The 17,903-nt window shown below is 41.7% G+C and overlaps 1 protein-coding gene across 5 annotated transcripts in view; it reads left to right on the forward strand.

The window, feature by feature from the left end:
* Positions 1 to 17,903, forward strand: part of TTN (titin) — a 279,823-nt gene that overhangs the window by 212,927 nt on the left and 48,993 nt on the right. For all 5 annotated transcript variants that reach the window (XM_068543885.1, XM_068543886.1, XM_068543888.1 and 2 more), the window contains 29 exons: positions 78 to 359; positions 460 to 759; positions 853 to 1,155; positions 1,251 to 1,559; positions 1,673 to 1,954; positions 2,077 to 2,376; positions 2,463 to 2,756; positions 2,847 to 5,813; positions 6,137 to 6,457; positions 6,556 to 6,840; positions 6,938 to 7,237; positions 7,535 to 7,837; positions 8,267 to 8,542; positions 8,646 to 8,945; positions 9,041 to 9,343; positions 9,534 to 9,833; positions 10,320 to 10,607; positions 10,956 to 11,252; positions 11,823 to 12,125; positions 12,228 to 12,533; positions 13,658 to 13,945; positions 14,041 to 14,331; positions 14,422 to 14,709; positions 14,873 to 15,460; positions 15,561 to 15,665; positions 16,139 to 16,336; positions 16,442 to 16,738; positions 16,828 to 17,415; positions 17,507 to 17,809. In XM_068543885.1, coding sequence (XP_068399986.1) covers positions 78 to 359; positions 460 to 759; positions 853 to 1,155; positions 1,251 to 1,559; positions 1,673 to 1,954; positions 2,077 to 2,376; positions 2,463 to 2,756; positions 2,847 to 5,813; positions 6,137 to 6,457; positions 6,556 to 6,840; positions 6,938 to 7,237; positions 7,535 to 7,837; positions 8,267 to 8,542; positions 8,646 to 8,945; positions 9,041 to 9,343; positions 9,534 to 9,833; positions 10,320 to 10,607; positions 10,956 to 11,252; positions 11,823 to 12,125; positions 12,228 to 12,533; positions 13,658 to 13,945; positions 14,041 to 14,331; positions 14,422 to 14,709; positions 14,873 to 15,460; positions 15,561 to 15,665; positions 16,139 to 16,336; positions 16,442 to 16,738; positions 16,828 to 17,415; positions 17,507 to 17,809 — 11,565 coding nt within the window. The remainder of the gene's footprint in view (positions 1 to 77; positions 360 to 459; positions 760 to 852; positions 1,156 to 1,250; positions 1,560 to 1,672; positions 1,955 to 2,076; positions 2,377 to 2,462; positions 2,757 to 2,846; positions 5,814 to 6,136; positions 6,458 to 6,555; positions 6,841 to 6,937; positions 7,238 to 7,534; positions 7,838 to 8,266; positions 8,543 to 8,645; positions 8,946 to 9,040; positions 9,344 to 9,533; positions 9,834 to 10,319; positions 10,608 to 10,955; positions 11,253 to 11,822; positions 12,126 to 12,227; positions 12,534 to 13,657; positions 13,946 to 14,040; positions 14,332 to 14,421; positions 14,710 to 14,872; positions 15,461 to 15,560; positions 15,666 to 16,138; positions 16,337 to 16,441; positions 16,739 to 16,827; positions 17,416 to 17,506; positions 17,810 to 17,903) is intronic.

Below are 17,903 nucleotides of genomic sequence, written 5' to 3' on the forward strand. Positions count from 1 at the left end.
ACACTTTGAAAACTTGTACACTTATAGGTTTACCTTAAGACATCAAACTGGCTTTCCTTTATAATTATACATTTCAGCTCCTCCAACGCTTGACCTCGACTTCAGAGATAAACTCACGATTCGAGTTGGTGAAGCTTTTGCCCTCACTGGCCGTTACTCAGGCAAACCAAAGCCTAAGGTTACTTGGTTCAAAGATGAAGTTGATGTGCTAGAAGATGATCGCACTCATATAAAGACCTCGCCAACAACACTTGCTCTAGAGAAGCTCAAGGCCAAGCGTTCAGATTCTGGCAAATACTGTGTGGTTGTGGAGAACAGTACAGGCTCCAGGAAAGGTTTCTGTCAAGTTAATGTCGTTGGTAAGTATTATTTAGCAAGAGTTAGAGACATTCTGTTCTTTCCAAAGCAGAAGTGGAAATAACATTTTGTGGTGTGATTTTTTTTTTTTTTTTTCCTCAGACCGTCCTGGACCACCGGTAGGACCAGTTGTTTTTGATGAGGTGACCAAAGATTACATGGTTATCTCTTGGAAGCCACCTTTAGATGACGGAGGCAGTGAAATTACTAATTATATTATTGAGAAGAAGGAAGTGGGCAAAGACGTTTGGATGCCTGTGACATCTGCAAGTGCTAAAACAACATGCAAAGTTTCTAAACTGCTTGAAGGAAAAGATTATATTTTCCGGATACACGCTGAAAATCTGTATGGAATAAGTGATCCTCTGGTGTCTGATTCAATGAAAGCCAAAGATCGTTTCAGTATGCATCATATTTCTTTTCAGTGATTCAATGTTTGATATTGTTAACGGGAAGAATTAAATTTCTAACATATTTTGCTAATGTTTGTTATAGGGGTTCCTGATGCACCTGACCAGCCAACTGTTACACAAGTTACCAAAGACTCTGCATTAGTCATCTGGAACAAGCCAAATGATGGAGGAAAGCCCATCACAAACTACATCCTGGAAAAGAAGGAAACTATGTCTAAACAATGGGCTAGAGTTACCAAAGAGCCTATCCATCCACACACTAAATTTACGGTTCCTGACCTTCTAGAAGGGTGTCAGTATGAATTCTGGGTTTCTGCAGAAAACCAAATTGGTATTGGAGACCCAAGCCCACCATCCAAACCAGTCTTTGCTAAAGATCCAATTGGTATAGTACTAAAGCATTCTTTCAGCTTTCATTTTATCCAACTTTGTTTTCAGCTATATTCTAACTCCTTTTTGGTTTTCTCTTTTATTATGTAGTGAAACCAAGTCCACCTATTAATCCTGAAGCAATAGATAAAACACATAATTCAGTTGATCTAACCTGGCAGCCACCACGTCACGATGGTGGGAGCAAGATTCTGGGTTATATTGCTGAATACCAGAAAGTTGGAGATGAAGAATGGAAAAGAGCCAATCACACCCCTGAGTCGTGTCCTGAAACTAACTATAAAGTCACTGATCTTTGGGATGGTCAATCCTATAAGTTCAGAGTAATAGCAGTCAATGTAGCCGGTGAATCAGATCCAGCTCATGTTCCCGAGCCAGTGCTAGTAAAAGACAGACTCGGTGAGTATAATGTTCTCAGCTGCCTTTGCAAGGAAGACAGGTTTCATTGTCTATGCTTAAGTGTAAAATACATTCACAAAACAAATCTGTAAGTACTGTTCTCTTTATTCTAGAACCCCCTGAGTTGATTCTTGATGCCAACATGGCAAGAGAACAACACATAAGGGTTGGTGATACTCTAAGACTTAGTGCCATCATCAAAGGAGTGCCATTCCCAAAAGTAACTTGGAAAAAAGAAGACAGAGAGGCTCCAGTTAAAGCAAGAATTGATGTTACTCCAGTTGGTAGCAAGCTTGAAATTTGTAATGCTGCCCATGAAGATGGTGGAATTTATTCCTTAACAGTGGAGAATCCAGCTGGTTCAAAAACTGTCTCAGTAAAAGTACTTGTGTTAGGTAAGAATTTTAGTACTTGTGATGTACTTAATGCAATAGCATATAAAAGTAACTCTAAATACATTTTGAGTTCTTATCTGGATTAAATCACTTATATAACTGCATTACTTAACACTTTTCAGATAAGCCTGGGCCACCTAGAGATCTGGAAGTCAGTGAAATTAGGAAAGATTCTTGTTACCTTACTTGGAAGGAACCACTGGATGATGGTGGTTCTGTTATTACAAATTATGTGGTTGAGAGGAGAGATGTTGCCAGTGCCCAGTGGTCACCTCTTTCAACTACATCAAAGAAAAAGAGCCACTTTGCTAAACATCTTACTGAAGGCAATCAGTATCTCTTCCGAGTAGCTGCTGAGAACCAGTATGGACGTGGTCCTTTCGTAGAAACATCTAAACCCATCAAGGCTCTGGATCCCCTATGTAAGTTGCTCTCTTTGGATACAAAAGTACTGTTTTACTGTCTTTGAGTATATTGTTTATTCATCATAACTTCTTCTTCTTAAAAGATCCTCCAGGGCCACCCAAGAACCTACACCATGTAGATGTTGACAAGACTGAAGTCTCCCTTGTTTGGAATAAGCCACATCGTGATGGTGGCTCTCCAATCACTGGATATTTGGTGGAATATCAAGAAGAGGGTGCCCAAGACTGGATTAAGTTCAAGACTGTGACAAACTCAGAGTGTGTTGTTACCGGACTACAACAAGGAAAGACCTATAAATTCCGTGTAAAAGCTGAAAACATTGTGGGTCTTAGTCTTCCTGACACAACTATCCCAATAGAATGTCAAGAAAAACTAGGTAATTTTTAGATTGGAATTATTTTCTTTCTTTTTTAAATTATTCATATTGTGAAAATCAAAATCTAATTTCCTCATGTTTCCTTTCCAGTGCCTCCATCTGTGGAGCTGGATGTGAAATTAATTGAAGGCCTTGTGGTAAAAGCTGGAACTACAGTCAGATTCCCTGCCATTATAAGAGGTGTACCTGTTCCTACTGCAAAGTGGACAACCGATGGGAATGAGATTAAAACAGATGAACACTATACAGTTGAAACTGACAACTTCTCATCAGTACTCACCATTAAGAACTGCTTAAGGAGAGACACTGGGGAATATCAGATCACAGTTTCCAATGCAGCTGGCACCAAAACAGTGGCTGTACATCTTACTGTTCTTGACGTTCCAGGTCCACCAACAGGCCCTATTAATATTCTGGAAGTTACCCCTGAACATATGACTATCTCATGGCAGCCACCTAAGGATGATGGAGGAAGCCCTGTGATAAATTATATTGTTGAGAAAAAAGACACAAAGAAAGACACATGGGGTGTTGTCTCTTCAGGAAGCAGTAAGACAAAGCTGAAAGTCCCACATCTGCAGAAGGGCTGTGAATATGTCTTCCGAGTGAAAGCAGAGAATAAGATTGGTGTTGGCCCTCCCCTTGACTCCATACCTACTGTTGCTAAACATAAGTTTAGTCCTCCATCTCCTCCTGGTAAACCAGTAGTCACTGACATTACTGAAAATGCTGCAACAGTGTCTTGGACTCTGCCAAAATCTGATGGTGGCAGTCCAATAACTGGTTACTATGTGGAACGTCGAGAAGTAACAGGCAAATGGATGAGGGTCAACAAAACACCTCTAGCGGACCTGAAGTTTAGAGTGACTGGACTCTATGAGGGAAATACATATGAGTTTAGAGTTTTTGCTGAGAATCTTGCAGGACTAAGCAATCCGTCCCCAAGTTCTGATCCAATAAAAGCTTGCCGGCCCATCAAACCACCTGGACCACCTATTAATCCTAAGCTGAAAGACAAGACCAGAGAAACAGCTGGCCTGGTGTGGACAAAGCCTCTCAGTGATGGTGGCAGCCCCATTCTGGGCTATGTAGTGGAATGTCAGAAAGCTGGAGCAACACGGTGGAGCAGGATTAATAAAGATGAACTCATTAGGCAATGTGCCTTTAGGGTACCTGGACTAATTGAAGGAGATGAGTACAGATTCCGTATAAAGGCAGCTAATATTGTGGGAGAGGGAGAGCCAAGAGAACTAGCAGAATCTGTGATTGCAAAGGACGTCCTTCATCCTCCAGAAGTAGAACTTGATGTTACCTGTCGTGATGTTATTACCGTTAAAGTGGGCCAAACTATCCGCATTCTTGCTCGGGTCAAAGGCAGACCTCAACCAGACATAACTTGGTCCAAGGAAGGCAAAGTATTGGCCCGAGAAAAGCGGGTTGACCTAATTCACGATCTACCTCGTGCTGAGTTGCAAATTAAAGAAGCTGTTAGAGCTGATCATGGCAAGTATATCATCTCAGCTAAGAACAGCAGTGGACATGCCCAAGGTTCTGCTATCGTTAATGTCCTTGACAGACCTGGGCCTTGCCAGAATTTAAAGATCAGCAACGTAACCAAAGAGAACTGTACAATTTATTGGGAAAACCCTCTAGATAACGGTGGCTCAGAAATAACAAACTTCATAGTGGAATATCGCAAACCAAACCAGAAAGGCTGGTCAATTGTTGCTTCAGATGTCACTAAGCGATTAATCAAGGCCAACCTTTTAGCCAACAATGAATACTATTTCCGAGTTTGTGCAGAGAATAAAGTAGGTGTTGGGCCAACCACTGAAACAAAAACTCCAATTCTGGCTATTAACCCTATTGACAGACCAGGTGAGCCCCAAAACCTTCATATTGCAGATAAAGGAAAGACATTTGTCTACCTAAAATGGAGGCGGCCTGATTATGATGGTGGTAGCCCAAATCTATCATATCATGTTGAAAGGAAGCTGAAGGGCTCTGATGACTGGGAAAGAGTGCATAAAGGAAGCACTAAAGACACCCACTACATGGTTGACAAATGTGTTGAAAACCAGATTTATGAGTTCAGAGTGCAAACGAAGAATGAAGGTGGAGAAAGTGACTGGGTGAAGACAGAGGAAGTTGTTGTAAAGGAAGACTTGCAGAAACCAGTACTTGATCTGAAATTAAGTGGTGTGCTAACTGTCAAAGCGGGTGACACCATTCGACTTGAGGCAGGTGTTAGAGGCAAACCATTTCCAGAAGTTTCATGGACCAAGGACAAAGACGCGACAGACTTAACAAGATCACCAAGGGTCAAGATTGCTACCAGTGGTGATTCATCTAAATTTTCTCTTACTAAAGCAAAGCGAAGTGATGGTGGTAAATATGTAATTACAGCAACTAACACAGCTGGCAGTTTTGTGGCCTTTGCTACTGTCAATGTTTTAGATAAGCCTGGGCCTGTAAGAAATCTGAAAATTGTTGATGTGTGTAGTGATAGGTGTTCTCTTCGCTGGGATCCACCAGAGGATGATGGTGGCTGTGAAATCCAAAATTATATTTTAGAAAAATGTGAGAGCAAGAGAATAGTTTGGTCTACCTTTTCTGCTACTATCTTAATACCTGGTACTACAGTAACACGTCTCATAGAAGGGAATGAATATATTTTCAGAGTCCGTGCAGAAAATAAAATAGGCACAGGGCCTCCAACAGAAAGTAAACCAGTCATTGCAAAAACCAAATATGATAGACCTGGTCGCCCTGACCCCCCAGAAGTCACTAAAGTAAGCAAAGAAGAGATGACTGTGGTTTGGACGCCACCTGAATATGATGGAGGAAAGTCCATCACAGGATACTATTTGGAGAAAAAGGAAAAACATTCAACACGATGGATCCCTGTCAACAAGAGTGCGATCCCTGAGAGACGTTTGAAAGTACAGAATCTCTTCCCAGGACATGAATATCAGTTCCGTGTCAAGGCAGAAAATGAAGTTGGAATTGGAGAACCAAGCTTGCCATCAAGCCCAGTGGTGGCAAAAGACCCCATAGGTATGATGTTCTTGCTTTTTCTGGTATTACACCAACTCTTAATCTCAGGCACAGAGGTATTAGACAAATAAGTTAAATGCACAGCATCAAAACCTTAATCTTAGCCAGTAGTTTTCCAAATAAATCTTTTACCAATTCGCCTAAAATGTACAAACAATGGTAGATTCTAGTTTTATGAAGGAAAATAAGGAGGACTGAGTAACTGAGAAATTGAATGTACTATCTGTGGTTAATTAAGGATGGACTATATAGAATTACTCATTAACGTATCACTAGTAGTTGTTAACCATGTGTAAATGTATTCTTATATAATTTACTTTCAGAACCACCTGGTCCACCGACCAATCTCAAAGTGGTTGATACAACCAAAAGTTCCATAACTCTTGGGTGGGGAAAACCGGTGTATGACGGCGGCGCACCAATCATTGGATATGTTGTGGAAATGAGACCAAAGAGACCAGATACATCACCTGATGAAGGCTGGAAAAGGTGTAGTGCTGTAGCGCAACTCGTTCGCATGGAATTCACCGTGACCAGCTTGGATGAAAACCAGGAATATGAGTTCAGGGTTTGTGCCCAAAACCAAGTTGGCATTGGGCACCCTGCAGAACTAAAGGACGCTATTAAACCTAAAGAAATCCTAGGTGAGGCCCTATGTTATCACTTGATTCATTCATGTTTCACTTCTCACATGATCTCCCCACATTCTGAAGTCAAGTGACGACTTTCGTGTCATTTGCAGAACCTCCGGAGATTGAGTTGGATGCCAGCATGAGAAAACTGGTCACAGTGAGAGCAGGATGCCCTATTCGACTATTTGCCATAGTGAGAGGGCGACCAGCCCCTACGGTCACTTGGCGAAAAGTGGGTATTGATAACGTGGTCAGAAAGGGACAAGTTGATCTGGTTGATACTATGGCCTTCCTCGTCATCCCCAATTCTACCCGTGATGACTCAGGAAAATATTCCTTGACGCTTGTGAACCTGGCAGGAGAAAAGGCCGTGTTCGTGAATGTCAGAGTATTAGGTGGGTTATAAACAAGCGTCTTCCTCCCCTTCAAAAATGCCTTAGTTAATAAGGAGGCTGAGGGGACTCGTATATATGACTTTGTTGTCCTTCACAGATACTCCTGGACCCGTGTCTGATTTAAAAGTTTCGGATGTCACTAAAACGTCATGCCACATTTCCTGGGCCCCTCCCGAGAACGATGGTGGGAGCCAAGTGACACATTACATTGTGCAGAAACGTGAGGCAGATAGAAAGACGTGGTCGACAGTCACCCCAGAAGTCAAGAAGACGAGCTTCCACGTCACCAATCTTGTCCCTGGGACTGAGTATTTCTTCAGAGTAACTGCTGTCAATGAGTATGGTCCCGGCGTCCCAACAGATGTCCCCAAACCAGTGCTCGCAACAGATCCTCTAAGTAAGTTACATCCTTTCTCCCTCCTTTTAACTCCAGTCCCCGACCTCAGCAAAATCAAGATACCGAAACATTTTACTCCACTAATGAAAGGGCCTTCACTTGTAGAAACCTAAACAGTACAAATAAATATCTAACTCGCTCACCGAAGACTTTTTTGATCTGACTAATCCGTGTCCTTTTTACTTTCAACATCCCGAACCATAGTTTCCATATACTTTGAAGCAAGTGGCATACGAAAACATTTATGCATATTTCCAAAGGGATGGATTAGGTTACCTGGGTGGTTTTTTCTTCTAGGTGAGCCGGATCCCCCCAGGAAACTGGAAGTTACTGAAATGACAAAGAACAGCGCTACGTTAGCCTGGTTACCGCCCCTGCGCGACGGAGGCGCGAAGGTCGACGGCTACATCGTTAGTTACAGAGAAGAAGAGCTGCCTGCAGGTCGCTGGACAGAGTACTCGGTGGTGAAAGACCTCAGCCTTGTCGTCACCGGCCTCAAGGAGGGAAAGAAATACAAATTTAGGGTAGCAGCCAGAAACGCCGTTGGAGTCAGTTTGCCAAGAGAAGCTGAGGGAGTGTATGAAGCCAAAGCACAGCTGCGTAAGTAGTCAGAGTCGTTTTCCATGGGATAAAAGTTTATGAGGATCTTCTTTTGACATGCAGACATTTATCCCTGAAGAATCTAGTTCCAGAAATACTTGAAATATAGTAGAGAACAGTGGTTTGGAAACATCTGGACCCACAACAGGTAGTAAATACACCTTAAATCATGATACAGGACACACGTACATATATATGACTTAGAAAAAGTTTCTTAAAGCAACACCCATTCTTATCATGTATGCTGGCCTCAGATATTCTCAATTCGTTTCGATCCCATTCTCTGTAAAAAGTATTAGCAGTAATGCAAACATTAATTTGAACCCACTAATGGGTTGCAATCCACAGTTTGAAAAGCACTAGTATAGTTCCCCACCAGAGGAAATTTAACCTCCCTGCCAAATTAATGTATCTTCATCTTACTTTTAGTGCCACCCAAGATCCTTATGCCAGAGCAAATTACTATCAAAGCTGGGAAGAAACTCCGAATTGAAGCCCATGTGTATGGAAAGCCTCATCCGACCTGTAAATGGAAAAAAGGAGAAGATGAAGTTGTCACATCCAGCCACCTGGCAGTACATAAAGCAGACAATTCTTCAGTTCTGATCATAAAAGATGTTACTAGGAAAGACAGCGGTTACTATAGCCTCACTGCAGAGAACAGTTCTGGGACAGACACTAAGAAAATCAAAGTTATCGTCATGGGTAGGTTACGTGTTAGACAAATGGCCATCCAAATATGAATATCAGAAACATTTTTTCCAGTCAAATCCCTATTCTTATATTTCTTTCCTCTCGGTTCATGCAGATGCTCCTGGACCCCCTCAGCCTCCGTTTGACATTTCTGACATAGATGCCGATGCTTGCTCCCTGTCATGGCACATCCCCCTGGAGGACGGAGGCAGTAACATCACCAATTACATAGTGGAGAAGTGTGACGTGAGCAGGGGTGACTGGGTGACAGCGCTAGCTTCAGTGACAAAAACTTCCTGCAGGCTTGGAAAACTGATCCCAGGCCAAGAGTATATCTTCCGGGTCCGTGCTGAGAATCGATTTGGCATTTCAGAGCCTCTCACATCTCCAAAGATGCTGGCTGAGTTCCCATTTGGTATGTTTCTTTCAGGAAGAAAAAAAAAAATTGTGTTTTCTTTCTAGTCTGTTACTTAGGCTAGAAACTGATATTTCCCTGATCTTCATCTCCAGATGTTCCCAGTGAACCCAAGAATGCACGAGTCACTAAAGTCAACAAAGACTGCATATTTGTGGCGTGGGATAGACCAGACAGTGATGGAGGGAGCCCCATTACCGGCTACCTGATTGAACGCAAAGAAAGAAACAGTTTGCTCTGGGTGAAAGCTAACGATACCCCTGTCCGGTCAACTGAATATCCCTGTGCTGGCCTGATAGAAGGCCTTGAGTATTCATTCAGAATCTCTGCCCTAAATAAAGCTGGATCCAGCCCACCCAGCAAACCAACTGAATATGTAACTGCGAGAACGCCAGTTGGTGAGTAAATTTTTTGAGTAATTTTTTTTTTTTTTTTTTTTTTTAAGTATTATGAGGACACGTTTAAATCTTGGAGTCTCTGAAGGTTACTATTTCCATTCAGGAATATGTTCTGGGTGATACTGTGAAACACAGAGCTTAAAATTTCTGCTGTTAAGATAAATGCTGAGAATATCTCTTTTGGTTTTAGATCCTCCTGGAAAGCCTGAAGTTATTGATGTTTCCAAGAGTACTGTGTCCCTCATCTGGGCCCGTCCAAAGCATGATGGAGGCAGCAAAATTATTGGCTATTTCGTAGAAGCTTGCAAACTTCCTGGTGATAAGTGGGTACGGTGTAATACTTCACCTCACCAGATTCCCCAGGAAGAGTACACAGCTACTGGCTTAGAAGAGAACGCTCAGTATCAGTTTAGAGCAATTGCCAAGACTGCGGTAAACATTAGCCAGCCTTCTGAACCTTGTGATCCAGTGACTATCATGGCAGAAAATGGTAAGATTCTGTTGAACATTACAGGCAAAGGTGGACAGCACTCATAATGTATATTTCTCCTAATAAAAAACTAAATCTACACCTATGGAAATAAGGGCAAGTAAAATGATAGGTACTTTGTATACAGACACTAAAAATTATGATTATGGAGAATCTTAATAACACGCTAAACTAAAAAACAGGATACAAAACTGTGTGGACCGCATAATTTTAACCATACACAGGCACAGGCACAAAAAGATGCCAAAGAAATGCACCAAAATGATAAGAGTGAAGCTTTAAGGATGCTGGAATGATGGGCGATCTTTACTCTTTTCTTTATACTTTCAGCATTATCAAATTTCGGCATTTCTTTTATAATGAATATGTTACTTTCAAAAAATCCCATCTTGAAAAAGACAGCGTATGAATTGCCCACTTTTATCAGTAAGAATTATGTAATATAGCTTTGCATATATTAAATCCTTTTATCTTATTTCTTTCCAGTTCCTCCCAGGATAGACCTGAGTGTGGCTATGAAATCTTTGCTCACTGTGAAAGCTGGAACTAACGTTTGCCTGGATGCTACTGTTTTTGGTAAACCAATGCCCACAGTCTCTTGGAAGAAGGATGGGACGCCGCTGAAAGCATCGGAAGGCATCAAGATGGCCATGAAGCGGAACCTGTGTACCCTGGAGCTGTTCAGCGTGAATCGGAAAGACTCAGGGGACTATACCATCACTGCCGAAAACGCGAGTGGCTCCAAATCAGCCACCATCAAGCTCAAAGTGTTAGGTAACTAAAGCACTTCACTAGAATCTCATGTTTCACTTTGGTTAATGTGATGTCATAGAATTTACAAAATAATATGTGAGAAGAGGTACCTATCTCGATGTATCTTTCGTCATCGCGGAATTATTCTCATCACAGAACAACAGCGTTTTACAGCCGAAAAGACCACTAGAGATCACATATTCCAGTGACATAATTTTAGATATGAGGAAATTAAGTAACTTCCAAGGTCGTATAGGAAGTTAATGACAACATAAAGGCTGCAGCCCAGGTCTCCAGACCTCCACTCTACTCATTCCCTATTTCACATGTGTGAGTGAAAGACTTCACTTTTCTTTCTTATCCTTTCAGATAAACCAGGTCCTCCAGCATCTGTTAAAATCAACAAAATGTATTCAGATCGTGCAATGCTTTCTTGGGAACCTCCTCTTGAAGACGGAGGCTCAGAAATCACCAACTATGTTGTTGACAAACGTGAAACGAGCAGACCCAACTGGGCACAAGTCTCTGCCACTGTGCCCATCACCAGCTGCAGCGTGGAGAAACTGATAGAGGGCCATGAGTATCAGTTCCGAATTTGTGCTGAAAATAAATACGGAGTGGGCGACCCGATCTTAACTGAACCGGCAATTGCTAAAAACCCATATGGTAAGAACATTTTCCTGAGGTTTTTCTCTTTTTTTTTAAACTTCCTTATTGGAGTATAATTGCTTTACAATGGTGTGTTACTTTCTGCTTTATAACAAAGTGAATCAGCTATATGTATACATATATCCCCATATCCCTTCCCTCTGGAGCCTCCCTCCCACCCTCCCTATCCCACCCCTCTAGGTGGTCACAAAGCATCGAGCTGATCTCCCTGTGCTATGCGGCTGCTTCCCACTAGCTATCTATTTTACATTTGGTAGTGTATATATGTCCATGCCACTCTCTCACTTCATCCCAGCTTACCCTTCCCCCTCCCCATGTCCTCAAGTCCATTCTCTACGTCTGCGTCTTTATTCCTGTCCTGCCCCTACATTCTTCAGAACGATTTTTTTTTTTTTTTTAAGATTCCATATATATGTGTTAGCATACGGTATTTGTTTTTTTCTTTCTGACTTACTTCACTCTGTATGACAGACTCTAGGTCCATCCACCTCACTACAAATAACTCATTTTACTTTTTAAATATTACCTTTTAGACTGGGACATTAACTTGTCAATCAATCTCTGCAGACCCACCCGGACGCTGTGATCCTCCTGTTATTAGCAACATAACCAAAGATCACATGACAGTAAGCTGGAAACCACCAGCAGATGATGGCGGCTCCCCCATCACTGGCTATTTGGTTGAAAAGCGGGAAACCCAGGCAATTAACTGGACTAAGGTCAACAGAAAACCCGTTATAGAAAGAACGATAAAAGCAACAGGTCTCCAAGAAGGCACGGAATATGAGTTCCGAGTTACAGCTATAAATAAGGCTGGACCAGGCAAACCCAGTGATGTATCCAAAGCTGCTTACGCCCAAGATCCTCTGTGTAAGTTTTCATGAGAGAGTCCAATATTCTGTGTTACAATCAACATTCAACAACTGGGAATGAGGTTTTAATGAAAATTTTTCTATTATTATTTATCCTCAGATCCTCCTGGTCCACCAGCTTTTCCCAAAGTATATGATACAACCCGTAGCTCCGTGAGTCTATCTTGGGGCAAGCCAGCCTATGACGGTGGTAGCCCTATCGTTGGTTACCTTGTTGAAGTAAAACGAGCTGATTCTGATAACTGGGTGAGGTGCAATTTACCACAGAAGCTACAGAAAACCCGCTTTGAGGTTACCGGCCTAATGGAAAACACAGAATATCAGTTCCGCGTGTATGCCATTAATAAGATAGGATATAGTGACCCCAGCGATGTGCCAGATAAACACTGTCCCAAGGACATTTTAAGTAAGTATTACCAGGAGAAATATACAGAACTTTTCTCATCAGTCATATTGTAAGAGGGAGTACGGTACTCTCTTATGTAGATCTATTTATTTATAAGTTTTAGGGTTGGTAACTCTACAAGTATCAATACATTTTAGGAGAGCTGGGTTGGTACCTTATGGTATTGTATAATAAGCTAAATGGAATGCAAGTATGAGAATTTCATGTCTCCAAAAGAATATGGGATATAGGAATTTTATTCTGAGAATAAAAAGATTTTTTAAAACTAAGTAGTGAGCTATTTATCATTCTTAGGTTTTTATTTTCTCTTCTAATCTACCCCTCTCCATAAGTATATAATGGGTAAGCTCTCCATCATCTTAATTTCTCTTCTCACCATTTCTTCTATTCACCTATTCTCCCTAACCAGTGCTCCTTTTACTTTGAATTACTTGGTATTATACTTCACCCTCTGTGTACTGTTCTTCCTACAATGAAATGAAGAGTATATAGCAGAGTGCCTTCACTGGAAGAAAGCCAAAAACCAATCATCTATTTTTAATATACAGAGAGTTTAAGAGTATATAAGGTTCATGAGATAAGGAGATGCAGATCCTCCAGGGAAAACTTGGGTCGGCCTATAGGATATTGGAAAATAGAAAGATCAATAATTGCTACAGAGTATTAAAATCGTTGGCAACGGGACTTCCCTGGTGGCGCAGTGGTTAAGAATCTGCCTGCCAACGCAGCGGACACGGGTTCGAGCCCTGGTCGGGGAAGATCCCACATGCCGTGGAGCAACTAAGCCCATGTGCCACAACTACTGAGCCTGCGTTCTAGAGCCCACGAGCCACAACTACTGAAGCCCGTGTGCCTAGAGCCTGTGCTCTGCAACAAAGAGTAGCCCCCGCTCGCCACAACTAGAGAACGCCTGCACGCAGCAACGAAGACCCAATGCAGCCAATAAATAAATAAATTTTTAAAAATAAAAAAAATAGTTGGCAAAAGTTTTGAGGATTATATTAAGGATTTTCTAAAGAACTAGAGATCAGTTATGGAAAGAAACATATTTTAGGAGTGATCAGGCCAGTTCTTGGAAATACATTTGACCATTATTACTCTGTCTTTACTCCAACATTAAACAGTTCCACCTGAGGGAGAACTTGATGCTGATTTGAGGAAAACACTCATATTACGTGCTGGAGTTACAATGAGACTGTATGTACCAGTAAAAGGACGTCCACCTCCCAAGATAACTTGGTCTAAACCAAATGTCAATCTAAGAGAAAGGATTGGACTCGACATAAAGTCAACTGACTTTGACACTTTCTTGCGCTGTGAAAATGTGAACAAATATGATGCAGGAAAATATATCTTGACTCTGAAGAACAGCTGTGGTAAAAAAGAATATACCATTGTAGTGAAAGTGCTTGGTAAGTCCACTTGAAAAAACAATCATATATATGCTTAAAATGTAGTCTATGTATTTTTTACGTACTCATTTCTTATTTACCCACTATTTATTCAGATACTCCTGGGCCACCCATCAATGTGACTGTCAAAGAAATATCCAAAGATTCTGCTTCTGTTACCTGGGATCCTCCCATTATCGATGGCGGAAGCCCCATCATAAACTATGTGGTAGAAAAGCGTGACGCAGAGAGGAAGTCCTGGTCCACTGTGACAACGGAGTGCTCCAAAACAAGCTTCAGAGTTTCTAACTTGGAGGAAGGAAAATCCTACTTCTTCAGGGTGTTTGCGGAAAACGAGTACGGCATTGGTGATCCCGGTGAAACACGTGATGCCGTGAAAGCTTCCGGTGAGCAAATGAGCTACCATCCCATCATTTTGAGTGACATCTTACCTTGGTTATCCAGGGCTTAGACGTATCGTTTCTCCTTTGCTTTAGAAACCCCTGGACCAGTTGTGGACCTTAAAGTGACGTCTGTGACCAAGTCATCTTGTAGCATAGGCTGGAAAAAGCCTCGCAGCAATGGTGGGAGTCGAATTATCGGATATGTCGTTGATATCCTGACTGAAGAAAATAAGTGGCAACGAGTCACGAAATCACTAAACTTACAGTATTCCATGAAAGATTTGACTGAAGGGGAGGAATACACCTTCAGAGTGAGTGCTGAGAATGAAAACGGAGAAGGGACCCCATGTGAAATCACTGTTGTGGCAAAGGATGATGTCGGTAAGCCTTCAGCCATCATCTCCATTTTCCCTCTGTCATCAAAAGTGCCCTCTTGAGCCCTACTCACTGGCTTATGTAAAAATCCTTTAAAAACTATAACGATCCGAAAAAATTAACTGCCTGGCATTAAAAATAACAATAACTTATCTCTGCCGTTTTACAGTGGCTCCTGACCTTGACTTAAAGGACCTTCCTGATTTGTGCTACTTGGCTAAAGAAAACAGCAACTTCCGTCTTAAGATCCCCATAAAAGGCAAGCCAGCTCCATCCGTGTCCTGGAAGAAAGGAGAAGATCCTCTAGCAACAGACACAAGGGTCAGTGTCGAGTCATCTGCAGCTAACACAACTCTTGTAGTGAATGACTGCCAAAAATCTGATGCTGGAAAATACACAATCACACTGAAGAATGTTGCCGGCACCAAGGAAGGAACTCTCTCCATAAAAGTTGTCGGCAAGCCTGGCATCCCCACTGGACCAATCAAATTTGACGAAGTCACAGCAGAAGCCATGACCTTAAAGTGGGGTCCTCCAAGGGACGACGGAGGTTCTGAGATCACCAACTATATCCTAGAGAAGAGGGATTCTGTAAACAACAAGTGGGTGACATGTGCCTCAGCTGTCCAGAAAACCACCTTTAGAGTCATGAGACTTCATGAGGGTACGGAATACACCTTCAGGGTCAGTGCCGAAAATAAATACGGTGTAGGAGAGGGCCTGAAATCGGAGCCAATTGTTGCTAGACATCCATTTGGTAAGTGTCTCAAGGTCAGAAAACACAAAGCAAAACATGGTTCTGGCTTATTTATAATACATTCCTGATTATAAATCTTGCATTATCTACTTTTTCCTAGATGTGCCCGATGCTCCCCCACCTCCCAATATTGTGGATGTCAGACATGATTCCGCATCTCTAACTTGGACTGACCCCAGGAGAACTGGAGGCTCTCCAATTACAGGTATTTAGTTGGCTCTTACCGTACAGCGTTTACATTAAGATTTCTTCCAAATCTTCCTCCCTGAAAACAAGTTGAATCTGTGCTCCTTATTTATAGCACTATCTGCACATACAAAAATGTATTTTCCTTTTTTCAGTTCATTATGCATTCAGTACATGAAGCATTAAGCAAGCTAATTCATTAAGCTAATGCTTAATTTCAATGAAAACCTCCTAATGTAATAGTTAATAAAGGCTTTCTTAATGATATCTATTTTTGTAAGTTAAAATTTTTTGACAGAAGGTGCAATAAATATGTCTATTCCAAGGGGAAAAAATGGCTCTATGCCTAGGTAATAAAAGTATACATACAAGCAAGCATGATTACTTGTTCCATGCATGTGTGTGTATGTGTGTGTGTGTATGTATGTATTTAAAAATCAGGCTACATTTGTACGTTCTATGTGAATTGACACATCACTGGATCTTTTGTAGGGTATCATATCGAGTCCAAGGAAAGAAATAGCCTTTTGTGGAAGAGGGCTAACAAGACTCCTGTTAGGATGAAAGACTTCAAAGTGACAGGACTAACTGAAGGTCTGGAATATGAATTCCGAGTTATGGCAATCAATTTAGCAGGAGTAGGCAAGCCAAGCCTGCCATCAGAGCCAGCTGTGGCACTTGATCCAATTGGTAAGTCATTATACAAAGCAACATCCAGGTGTATTTTCTTCATGAAGAGAACATTGGTGTGTGTGTTTGACTGGGTTTCTTTGTCTGTTTTTTGCTATATTTTAGACCCTCCTGGCAAACCTGAGGTTATTAATGTAACAAGGAATTCAGTGACTCTCATTTGGACTGAACCCAAATATGATGGTGGTCATAAGTTGACTGGATACATAGTGGAGAAGCGAGATCTTCCCTCTAAATCTTGGATGAAAGCCAACCATGTTAATGTCCCAGATTGTGCCTTTACTGTTACTGACCTTGTTGAGGGTGGAAAATATGAATTCAGAATTAGAGCAAAGAATACAGCAGGTGCTATCAGTGCTCCATCAGAAAGTACAGGAACCATTATTTGCAAGGATGAATATGGTAGGTCTATTTTACTTTTTATGCACATAAACAATAGTAAATTAAGCATCCTTCCTTTTCTGATTAAAATGTTCTTTTTTTCTTTGCAGAGGCACCAACCATTGTCCTTGATCCCACAATAAAGGATGGGCTAACAGTTAAAGCAGGTGACACCATTGTTTTGAATGCCATTAGCATTCTTGGCAAGCCTCTTCCAAAGTCAAGTTGGTCCAGGGCAGGAAAAGACATCAGACCATCAGACATCGTTCAGATAACTTCAACCCCAACATCTTGCATGCTTGCTATCAAGTATGCCACTAGAAAAGATGCTGGTGAATACACCATCACTGCTACCAATGCTTTTGGCACAAAGGAGGAGCATGTGAAGGTGACAGTCCTCGATGTACCTGGTCCCCCAGGTCCGATCGAAGTCAGTAATGTTTCTGCTGAAAAAGCAACGCTTACATGGACACCTCCCTTAGAAGATGGCGGCTCACCAATTAAGTCTTATGTTCTTGAAAAGAGAGAAACCAGCCGACTTCTGTGGACAGTGGTTGCCGAAGATATTCAGTCTTGCAGGCATGTGGCAACGAAACTTATCCAGGGAAATGAGTACATCTTCCGGGTCTCAGCTGTAAACCAGTATGGCAAAGGGGAACCCGTACAGTCCGAACCTGTCAAGATGGTAGACAGATTTGGTACGTAGAGCATATAAGGGAATTGATATATAAGCATTTGCAGCAGAATTTAGGAAATCATAGATTTCTCATAAATTTGCTTTCTTTTCAGGTCCACCTGGCCCCCCTGGAAAACCAGAGGTGTCCAATGTCACTAAAAACACTGCCACTGTCAGTTGGAAAAGACCAGTTGATGATGGTGGCAGTGAGATCACAGGGTATCATGTAGAAAGGAGAGAGAAGAAAGGCTTGCGATGGGTGAGAGCAACAAAGACTCCAGTTTCCGATCTCAGATGCAAAGTAACAGGACTGCAAGAAGGAAACACCTACGAATTCCGTGTCAGTGCAGAGAACAAAGCAGGAATTGGTCCACCTAGTGATACTTCAAATCCTGTTCTAATGAAAGATGTAGCATGTTAGTATTTATCTTTTTCAATACAGCTCATTTGGGAGTGCCAATATTTTATATAATTTATACAAAAGCCAAACCCTTAACACTTTTGTGCCTT

Source organism: Eschrichtius robustus, chromosome 5 (assembly GCF_028021215.1).
Source record: "Eschrichtius robustus isolate mEscRob2 chromosome 5, mEscRob2.pri, whole genome shotgun sequence".
In the NCBI taxonomy this organism is placed as follows: Eukaryota; Metazoa; Chordata; class Mammalia; order Artiodactyla; family Eschrichtiidae; genus Eschrichtius; species Eschrichtius robustus.